The sequence below is a fragment of the Phasianus colchicus genome, chromosome 2, assembly GCF_987193195.1.
Source record: "Phasianus colchicus chromosome 2, bPhaCol1.hap1.1, whole genome shotgun sequence".
Taxonomy (NCBI): Eukaryota; Metazoa; Chordata; class Aves; order Galliformes; family Phasianidae; genus Phasianus; species Phasianus colchicus.
Window position 1 is genome coordinate 16365246 of NC_143437.1, and position 11168 is coordinate 16376413.

The 11168-nt window shown below is 48.7% G+C and overlaps 1 protein-coding gene across 2 annotated transcripts in view; it reads right to left on the reverse strand.

The window, feature by feature from the left end:
* HNRNPLL (heterogeneous nuclear ribonucleoprotein L like) overlaps positions 1-2372 on the reverse strand; it is a 28679-nt gene extending 26307 nt beyond the window's left edge. The window contains exon 1 of one of the 2 annotated variants that reach the window (XM_031597058.2): positions 2069-2372. In XM_031597058.2, the coding sequence (XP_031452918.1) occupies positions 2069-2224 (156 nt within the window). In that variant the 5' untranslated portion in view covers positions 2225-2372. Of the gene's footprint in view, positions 1-2032 lie in introns of both variants that reach the window. The other variant, XM_031597051.2, reaches the window with a different exon arrangement.
* Between the last annotated feature and the right edge of the window lie 8796 nt (positions 2373-11168).

Consider the following 11168-nt stretch of genomic DNA (forward strand, 5'->3'; position numbering starts at 1 on the left):
ATTCACCATTATTTTAGGACACATTAGGAGAGGAAAAGCGTGAGGCTAACAGATTCCAAGCACTCTCCCTACTCCAGTCATCCATTTTTCCATTTCTCCCTCCTAATTCCCCATTCCCTATTGTTCTTTGTACTTCACTTTACATGTTCCTTTTCTGCTTCTTTCTGAGTGACCAGCGTACCTGCACCTACTCCCTCAGCCTACTCCTATCTTGTATGTCTTCACCTTGAACTGAAACTAACTTTTACGTGCTAAGGACGTTTATCTGGGAACAAAATGAAGGTGGTAAGGGAAAAAAAATTATCCATTTCCTGCACTTTTTCTTTTTTTAAACCAATGAAAGAAAAAAAAAACCTAACATTCACATGAACTAAGTCTAATGAATAGATACTGGCACTTTGCTCTTACAAACCCCAGACAAAAGCGCTCAGTTGTTCATTTTCCCACATATTCTCTTGATGTTACAGTCTGCTCTTAGGAGCCTGGTGCGATCTCTATTATCCAGAAAACCGCTGCCTCCCCAGTAGTGGAGCTATCGGCACAGCTTTGCCAACAAACCATCACAGAGCATTAGGAGAGTCAAGAGTCTGTGACCACGCACCCTCTTGAGGCACAGTGCAACTGATCCGACACGCTGCCTAAAATCCTTCACTTCTAGACCTCCTACACACTCGTTTCAGTCTCTTTGCTCACAAAACACAGCCAAAATCCAAAATGTCAGATGACAGACATACTTTATATTCTTGTTACCTAGCAGGGCGGTATGCCCTGCGCATTAACTAGCATAAAAACTGAGATACTAAGGTCAAAAAGAAGGCAATCAAAGCCAAAATGAAGGAAAGTTAAAAATAATAACTGGCAACTTAGAAAGGTAAGAGCAGGATCTCGTTCCTACTTGAAACGCTCTGTGTGATGCCCAGCTCTCCTGTATGACAAAATATCCAGACAACTTATGCAAACATAAGGATTAAATTCAGATGCATCCTCTAAGAATGCATTACTAAGGCTTTGCTGCACCACGGCTGATGCTCTGTGACAAGGTATTACACTTAAAACAGTTATCCCAAAAGGTGCAACTTTATTACAGTTTACCAGGGAACTTTCCTACGCATTCAGCAGGTGATCACAGTCCAGAAGGAGGTTCAGCTGATGGAAAGACGGTAACAGCAAAGGTGCTTTCCCTAATTCATGGCGTTGTTAAGCAAGATCATTCAGCCAAATCATAACATAGAAAATCTCTAAATGTCATGGAATCAAGCTCTCGTTGATCTTGCTTTTCAGGGCGGAAACAGAGTGCCATCAAGAACTGAACAAACGGTTCAAATCACCCGGGCAATTCGGCGAAGTCAGAAATCAAAGGGTAGACGCAGAAGCGCCGTTAGCCCAAAGCGAAGGGTCTCGCTTGCCGCTTCGATACGAATACACAAAGAGCGCAGCAAAGCGAGCACACCGCACTACGGCGTCCGGCAGCCCGGCTCACAGCGGGGGAAGCAACGTGAGGAACGGGGGAACATCGGGGAGAGGCAGCCACTCGCCATCAGCCTCACGGCCCGGCGCGGCCAGACAATAAGGTCGAACGGGCGGACGAAAGGCCCCCTCCGCCCGCTTTCTTCCCCCGCCGCACGTTTCTATAGTTACACTCAGCAACAGGGCGAGCGCCAAACTTGTCCCGGCGATATCCCGAAAGGCGCCGAGCAGCCCACGGAGCGGCGGCGAGCTCCGCGCTTCGCCACGACCCGCCTCGCAGCCCGGGCTCCGCAGCGCGGCCCCCAGCCGGCGGCCCACCGCCCCGGAGCGGGGCAGAGCGGCGCACCCCCCGCCCCGGAAGCGCCTCCGTGCCCGGGGGAAAGGGCCAGCGGGCTGCGGCCTCCGGCAGGCCGCGGTGGGCACGGAGGGAAGCCGCCCAGAAGGCCGCCCCGCGCCCGGAGGCCCCGCTCCGCGGCCCGGAGCCGCGCCACGAGGAGGGGGCTCCGCCGCCCGCCCCCACCCCCGCCCCGCTCCCCGCCGCCGTGCTGAGGGAAGGAGCCCTCACCCCGCCCGAAAAGCCGCCTCCGCGCTGCGGGGGAACCTTGTCCCGCCGGCTCTCGCTCTCCTCAGCGCCGCTGTACTCGATCTCGCCTTCCTCGGCGGCCGCGCTGGGCTTCAGCCGCTTGGCCTGGCTCTCGTAGGCGCCGTCCTCCTCCTCCTCTTCTTCATACCGATCCCCGGACGACGGAGACGACATCGCCGGGGGGAGGTGGGAGGGTGGGAGCGGGCCGGCTCCTGGCGGAGGGCGCGCACGCGAGAGGGAGGAGGAGCGGGTGCGGAGCCCGGCGGCGGCGAGCGCCAAAGATGCTCTGCGCTCCGTCCCCCCGCACGCCCCCTCCCCGCCCCGGGACCGGGTCGCGCCTCCCCGCCGGTCACCGGCTCCGCGATTGGCTCCGAGCCGGGGAGGGAGCGAGGACTCCTCGGCTACTGGCTAGCAGGCGCGCCCGTCGGCCGCCGTCGGCGCCGCGATTGGTCGGCGGGCGTGCCCGTCACCGCGCGGCGAGGCTCCTCGGCGCCGCCCCCCGCGGCTCCTCTCCATCGCTCTTTGATGTCTGGGAGCCCGGGAACAAGGGAGGGCGGGGGGAGCGCGAGGCGCCGGGTGGCGCAATAGTCGCGGGGGCGCGCGCCGCGCTCGCGGCCCCTCCGCGCGCTCTCCTCGCGCGGCCGCCTCCTCCCGCCCTCGCCCCCGTCCGCCTTTGTCTCCCTCGCGGCCGGTAAAGGAGCGGTTCCCCGTACGACCCCGCGTCTCCTCCCGCGGCTTTTCCGGGGACGGCATCCCGCCAGCTGCAAGGTCGCTGGGAGCGCCGGCTGCTCCCTGCCCAGCAGGGCGTCTGACTGCGCCCAGCAGCGAGCCCCTGCCCGTGGAAAGAGGGAGAGCTCGCGTGCCGCTCCGTGCGGGCTGGCGTGGCCCCACGTTCCTCGGGTGAGGAGTAACACCAAAACCAGCGCTCCTCTACAAACTCAGGACGCACGGATTGCTGCCCCCGCGCCGGTCCGTGAGGCTCCGTTCCTGGCACCAGCCCTCTAACAGGACCGATGTGTTGCCGCGCTGCCTGCGGCCTCGTGCAGTGACACAAAGCAGCCACGGCTTCTGCTCGGGGTTATTTCTCGTGCAGCTGTTGTGAAGGTGTGTCTCACAGCCCGCCCCTGTCTGAGGGTCTGCCTTCCTCACGGAGGGAGAAGCTTTGGCAGCTGAAGTGGCTGGCGGTGCTTTGTGGCTGTGGCAGATGATGCTGCTGGGGCTGCCAAGCCCAGGTGAACACAGAGTGGAGCCCTGCAGGAAGCACGTCAATGGAGAAAGGGCGTGGGGCTGAAATGGTTGTTTTCTAGCTTGTAAGCCAGAAAAGAAAGAAAATGGTTTGCTGTTTAAACATTCTGCTACCCTGGAACGTACTGGTAAAGGCACTCCTCCAAGAAGCGGGAGGCCCACGGTTGGTTTCTCTTTCTGCCTGACCTGACTCAAATCTGCATCCCTCAGGCATCACAGAGTCACAGAATGGTTTGTGTTGGAAGGGACCTTTAAGACCACCTCATTCCAACCCTGCTATAGGCAGGGACGCCTCCCTCCAGACCAGGCTGCTCACAGCCCCATCCAGCCTGGCCTTGAACGCCTGCAGGGAGGGGCATCCACAGCCTCTGGCAACCTGTGCCTGTATCTCACCGCCCTCACAGTAAAGGGTTTCTTCCTAACACCTAGCCCACATCTACCCTCTTCCAGTTTAAAGCCATTTCCCCTTGTCCTGTCATTTAAGTCATCTGCAAAACACACATTTGATTTAACTTTGCCTGGAGCGTGTCTCACCTTCTCGTTTTTTTCTCTTTGGTCTTTGTTTCCTAACTTATGCTTTTATTTCAGTATTTGTTGTACCTAGTTTTAATTTCTAGTAAAATATTCATTACGACTTCAAGACTATACAGCCCAAAGGGTTGAAGATGTATAGACATCTTTTCAAAGTTCAAGCAGACAGTGAGGAACATGATGTCTGTGATGACATTAAACTTACTTTTCTTGGCACTTGTCTTATTTCTAAATACTCAACATATGTTACCCTACTGATGTTTCTACTTTGGACCCAAGAGTTTACTTGCCATATGAAGCAAATTAATTTTGTGTGCCTAAATCTGTGGATTTTAGCAGACGTCTGCACCACACCATTGCAAAAAATAACAGCCTGAGAAATCACAGAACATACCAGACTTATGGTCAGAAAATGGCATTGAAAGGCTGTGATAATTTTTGTACTAATTAAATTTGCTTTTCCCCAGTGTATTCATAATCATTGGTCTGAAAATGAAGAAGTGGCTTACTGTTGGACAAAATCTGTATTACTGAGTGTTCAGAGAGAAGTTTCAGTATGTTTCCACGCAGCACATAGACCCTGCTTCACTGACTTAATGTCATATTTAATTATTCCATGATGGAGATGTTATGTTAAGATATTTTTCATATTTCCATTGCGACATTGAAGCATCTGCACTAAGCTACTGTGAGCAGACTTGGATCAGTCCTTCCCTCTGTGCTTCAAGCATACAAAAGACAGGAGGAAATATGGAAATGCATCCCTGTTATGTAAGTTTGTAAGTATCTGACTCAGCAGTCTGATTTTGCTGTTATTTTTTCTACTCAGATCTCCTCCTTTTGTATAAAAGAGAGAGAGGAAAGCTGCCAATACTGTCTGAAATAGTTTTTTGGTTTTGTTTTTTTTTTTTTTTCCATACAATTTTTATTACCCAGAGCTGATAAACAGAAGTCATGGTTTCAGTCCACTACCCTCAAATAAGAAAAGCAATTAGTGTTATTTACTTATACCACATAGCCAAGTACAACCACATAATTATATAAAGGCCAAAGCAATGACATGAAGAAAAATCCTCAAGCCCTGTAGGAATGTAAAGCACCTAATTATGAACATAGTTTGGAAGCACATGTTTTTACCAGTACAATTTTCTCTCCTCTCCTCTTCTCCTGCTGCCTTGTATTTCTTACATCCTGTGCTGTAATTTGCATTGCATTAAGCTATTAGCTCATCGTAGTGAGCAATGTTTCTTGCTGTACTAAAATATTACACATCCATTACTAAGATTACTGTATTTAGGTGCCATGGAAATGCAAATAACAGCCAGAAGAAGAATGGGAAAAGGTTTTTGTTTGCTTGATCATAAGTGAAAAACAGTTAGCATTCATTGATTCAATAATGTCATTTGTAGGGGAATGTTAACAAGCTGGTGATTCCTGAAAATGGCCTGGATACGACTTTCAAATGTGAGCTGAAGTGAGTGCTTTAGCCATCACACAATACAGGGCTGAGGGATTTAGGGGTGACATGACACTCAGACATGATCTATGCTTTTCGACTGAGTCAAGAAGAGGTGATAGAAAAATGGGTCAGACCACAGGTAAGTCAGTATGCTGTCCTGAAGAGCTGCCAGCAGCAGGTGTGCATAGGAAAATGGAAAAAAAATTGGATGTATGGAGTCAGTGCTCTCAGGTACACTTTATAATTTTCAGCAGTTGCAAGTTTAAGGAACTTATGAGTCAGAAGCCACTTCCATATCTTTCTGTTTAATAAATAGCCTTGAGCATGTTTTTTTTCTACTTCTTTTGGTCCCGTTTATATTTTTGCCTCCATTAAGTGTCTCCTTCAGGAATCACATCTCTGATTTACAAGAGACGCTGGTAAAGGTGACTATCATCCATAGAAGCACCCAGTGGTGCTGAGGGAGACACGGCTGCTGAAGGATTCATTCTGCAGTTTTTCTCAGTCAAAACTCAGCTGCTCTGATCGAGTAAAGCCTGAAGGATGATAGGGTCTTGACTTGGAGGGGTGGATGGCAGCTCCTGGAAGGATCTGCACTGCTAGACTTGCATTCAAGGCGTAAGGTCTCTTTTCCAATGACACTCTTTAGTGTAGCTTTCACACGTTGGTCATTTCAACTCATACCCTTTGCCAGCAGCCCCAGAGCCCACTGAGGGTTGTTGGACTCACTCAATTACGTGTACAAGATAAGCATGTAGCATGCAGGTTGAGTGTGAATTCTGGCACATAGCAGTGCAGACCATCTGCAATCCTCTCTCTTTTCAATACACTGGCAGATTATAGATGTCTAATTTGGGGCATTCACTGCAAGATTTTTGAACAAAAACGTGAAGTGCTAATCGTGCAGTACACTAGTTACTATCAAGAGAAACTGCTGCTCAGCATGTTTGTCACTGGCTTGAACACCTACATGGATGTGCACTTGGGTCAACAAGCAGCTGTGGTACAGGTCAGATCCAGCAGCCAGTAATGACTTGCCTTGCATAGCAGAATCTACAAGCCTGTCACTATTACCAGCGCTTTCAAAACAATCACAAATATGATATTTATTGTTTCTTAAAGTATCAGATTGGAGTCTGATGGTTAAAGAAGTTTACTTATGTTTTGGAAAAACAAAATTATTTTGCAACTTAAAAATGTAATTCACAAATGCTCCAGTACGAAGACCTACTAGAAGTAGATCTCATGTTGTCTTTTGGATGGCCTGATGTAAAATTTTCACGTGTTTCAGTTTGCTGCTGTGGCTTTTCTATATATATACATGCACACACATGCACTATTTAGAAGTGCAGCTGCTGCTTGCTTTCTCCCCAGTCTGATGCAGCCACTTAAACCAGTTACTCATGGTACATCATTCACTGTTTTTTCCATGTTTTCTGACACCTGTGCTAACAATCTCAGAACTAATATTCAGATCTGAGTACAAAATAAAATTGCATTATCCGTGGTGTCAAGCCCTAGCCATTTCAAACAGTCCCTTGAAAACCAGTAAGAGCTCCCTTACTGGTTGGCCACCTGGCCAAAAGCTGTCTATGTATTCACCCTCTACAGGAGGTCCCAGCACCTGTTCGCCTTTCATGGCAGCAACACATTTCCCAGTGGTAGTGAGAAATACTGAGAAGAAAACAAGTCAGTCTTGCACCAGTGGAAGAGGTGAGGAGAGCACTGCAGGGATTGCTAGGGCTCCCGGGCAAGTAGGAGGAGGGCAAAGACACAGCTCTTGCTTGTAGCCTGTCCAGTGCACCAAGGCAGGCTGAGAGACCTTGATGAAAACAAGCCTTTATCACAACAAGATAAGCATGGGGGGCAGCAAAATAAGCTTGCATTTGTATGTTGTCATTTCATATTACTTACGTTTTTGACTTTACATGCTTACTTTTTATTTTGTAGTCTTGGCATGCATGTTCTTTGCGAAACAGATAAGCAGACAGCCATTCTTTGATATTTCTCAGATGCGTGTGCAGCAGGAGCACAGCAGCAAACCAGAACTATGTTTGTCCACAGGCCTCTGACTGAGAGCTAATGCAGCAACACCAAAGTTGAAAGTTCTGGTGTCACAGCTCTTGCCTGTTTATGTTTGTCTGATTTTCACTGTTACTATTTCCCTGGTTGCCAGCATTCTGTCTTGGATAAACAGTGAAACATGTCTGCCTCTTCAGTACTTCCTGTCTCTGCTTAAGATCACCTTTCTCTGCATAAAACTGAATGTTCTCCAAGACACTGTAATGGAACTTTCACATCCCCATCTGGGAAGGGTTTTCTGGTTTTGCTTCTTCTGGACAGTTTCAGGAAATAACTGCAGTTCTGAAATCTCTTCCTTTTGTTGTTGAGTTGCCCATCCATCAGCATGCCCGGAAGAGATGGGCAACTCCAATACCAATAGAAATATGCTGTCTGCTGCCTCAAAGCATCCACCCCATGGACTCTCTTTGCAGTAGGGCTCTCCAGGTCTCTGTATTAGCTAAGCAGGGCAGCAGAGGTGTGGCTGCCTTACTGACCTAGGAAATTTCCTTGCACAGCTTCTCACCCAAAATACTCTCGGAGCAGCTTCTCCTGCAAACTAAACATGCAGCTTGCCCATCGAGTGGACACAGTTCATGTCTTTAGCAAAGCCTGGCTCTAAATGGCTATCTGTGGGCAGCTAAATGGCCAGCTGTGGGCACAACAATCCAGGCACCAGGAGTGTCATCCTCCTCCTAAAACAGCTACTCTGTTTCAAAGACAGAGATTCTGAAAATATTCTTCGCTCCTGAGTGTTGCAGCCTCCAATGCAGAAGACGTCACAACACTAGATTTATCTTAGGCAACAGTTCCCAAAAACGAGCAGTGTTCAATTTGTGAAGTGGGTTGTTTCCCAGAATCGCTGTTCAGTAAGATCTACCAGAAAGGATATGCGTTTCTAAAACAGGCATTTAATGATGTTATGTGGTTTGTGTCTTGCCCTTTGATGATGAAAACTTAACTGGAACATTAGGCTCCAGTTATTGATTAACCTTAAAGTGCTGTCCCCATTGCAAAGAATTTTCTTCTAACTAAATCCCAACAAAATGTTTTGAACCATTTCACCTTGCTAGCAGCAATAACCATGCTTGAATCTGTTGTAACTTCCCTATAGTGTAACTGTATCCATCTTCCCAGGCTCCCAAAGCAACACAGTAGAGCATGGATTTTTTCTCAACAGAAGGAGTTGACATTGCAAGTATTGCTTCTGTTGTTTCGATTTCGCAAGGAAGGGAAAATGCCAGTGAAATGGCTGCCGCTGCTGGCAGCTGAAGATGACAGTGTTGTGGTGGAGGTGGAGAAATCAGGCTCAGCGAAGTCATGGTGGGTAGATACATGAGGTCAGCTTTCCCCTGATACAACTCCAGCAAAACTGAGCAGGCTCAGAACCTATGTGCACGCTACATCTAAATTTGGAAGGAGGTAAATCCACATGTCTGTATGTGTGAAACGAGTTCTTATCACTAGCTGCCTGTAAGCCAAGTACAGCTGCCTCACATCCGAAGGCCCGGTTTTGTCCTGTGGTTTCCCCAAACACCCTCCTCCCTGCATCTCTGTATGTTGCTGCTGCTCAGACAGGAACTGATTGAGCTTGCTGCCTTCAGCAGAGTCTGCAGTTCTTTTATCTCCATTTGGCATCTCCCTGCCAGTTGCCAATGCAGTCATGCACACATCTGAGAGCGAATTTTCTAGGACAGCACAGGGTTTGTGCTGTGATACAAAATACTTTCCCCGTTTGTTTTCTCTCTCCTTTCATCCTATACCCTCCTGCTTCCTTCTCTTACTCTTTTGCTGCTCCCCATCTGCAAAAGCAAACCAGTGCTAGCTGCGGCTGATGGGACCCTACGTAGGCTGTGTGCCACGAGTCACAAACCTGAGTACCGTGCCCCTGCTTCTTGACACAGGTGCATCCAATTGTTTCTCATGCATCTTGCTCCTGCCTCTCCTCTGCCTCCTTGGCAGATAGCAGAGCTGCCATGCAAGTCAGGCCTAGAGCCCAAAACTATCTATAAACCCACTAACTTCTCCAGAGCTCTGGGTCCACAGAGCATCTACTTCCCCCCGGTACTTTCACCAGTGAAAAAATGAGGAATGAAGCCAAGCTGACCTGCTTGTTGCCTTCCTGCTTGACTTGCTTAGGTGCTTTTAAAGACCTGTAAGCCCCCTCAAGTTGCTATGCAGTGTCTCCTGCACTAAAAGTTGTCTCAGTGTGAGCAGTCCCATAGCCTGTCAGTTTTCAGAAGCAAAAATGGAAACGGAACCCAAATCTTCTTCACCCCAGCAGAAACCTCAGCCGCAAGGCCATCCTGCCATTTCATAGGCAGCTTTTATTTCTGAACCTTTAGACCCGTGACACATCCTCTGCAAAGCTTAAATTCAAAAGTAGCTGCATGAGCAGAGAGAAAGGAAGATCTGTCTCTCAGAGTATGCAAGAATGCTCCCCAGCCCCCAGTGCTACATGGAAGTGTCTCTGGCTCCAGGCAGCCCACACAACAGCAAGTTGCAGGAGCTGCAAGCTATTATTTTAGCTCCTGAGAAAAGTAATTTCTATAGCAACCGGCACATCCGAATGGCTCTTCAGCTGCTGCTGAGGCACATACAGCTCGTGCACAAAGGCACATCTGAAACGTGCTGTGTGAGGAGTGCTCTTGGGCGGCTGTGTTTTTTGAAGAGCTTTCTGAAACACGTGTAACTGGCTGCTGATGAACGACCGCCAGAGCAACAGCAAGCCACAATCCTAAAATAACCTAATCAATGGCTCGGTGTATTTGCCCCTGAAGAGGTGAAGCACAAAGCAGTGCAGGCTCCATTTTAAGGCTGTGTGTGGTGAAGCACCCAGCGGAGCTGAAGATGCACTTGACAAACAGGCAATAAGATGGAGGAGGGGACGTCTCCCCTTTTGTTCTGCCCACAGATGCAACCTCCCTGCAGCTCCAGTGTTGGCTCAGCTCCACCAGCTTACACAAAGTTTGTCAAAGAAAAGGGATTTAATTACAGGCTTGTAATGCTGGGAGGTGTAACAAGTGATGTTTGCCTTCTCTGCTGTGTCTATGCAGCCATCAGCCCCAGCAGAGCTCGTCTCCGTCTGCAGTGTTCACTGCTGTTGTTACCAGCAAAAAAGGAATATCAGCAATAACCTGAGCTGTCCATGAGGATTTTTTCATTGTCGAATCCTGAAGTCTTGCTCTGGATACCACATAAGCTGAAAGCCACAGCTGAACTAAAGACAGAAATATGGAAGGAAGTGTAGTAATGCAGTCTGTTACAGAAGCATCTCAGGAGCAACCAAAACAGGATCTTGGGCAGCAGGTACTGCATGGCACTGGAAAAGAAACAGCCTCCATGTCCAAAGAGCTTCCAGTGGCCAACAAGGGAAACATGCAATAGGATAAATGACTGTGTCCCAGGGATGATTTTGCTGTGCATGGAGTCAGACCTGACAAGTGCATGGCAAAAACAGCTGAGCACGTGTACTGTCAGTAATGGGGTTATTGGTCTTCATGTGGTCATCTTGGCTTGGCTGTGCTTCCTGTTTAAGCTCCCCTAGAACCACACTGCCACAGCTTCTCCTCATTAAAAATAGGTGTCTGCAAAATGAGAGAGCTCCTCTGCCGTTGCTTGCAAAAGTCATATGGAGAATGGTTTCTTTATTGTTTCAGATTTGTGGCTTTTTGATACAAAACTGATGCTAAAGTCTGGGTCATAAGTGCTAAATCTTTTCTTGAGCTTCATTTTGACAGTGCTGGTAAGAAGGGGGCTTGTAATTTGAGTACGGTAACACCTTTTTCTTCTTGTTAACTGTCACATCTTAAGCAAAGTCAC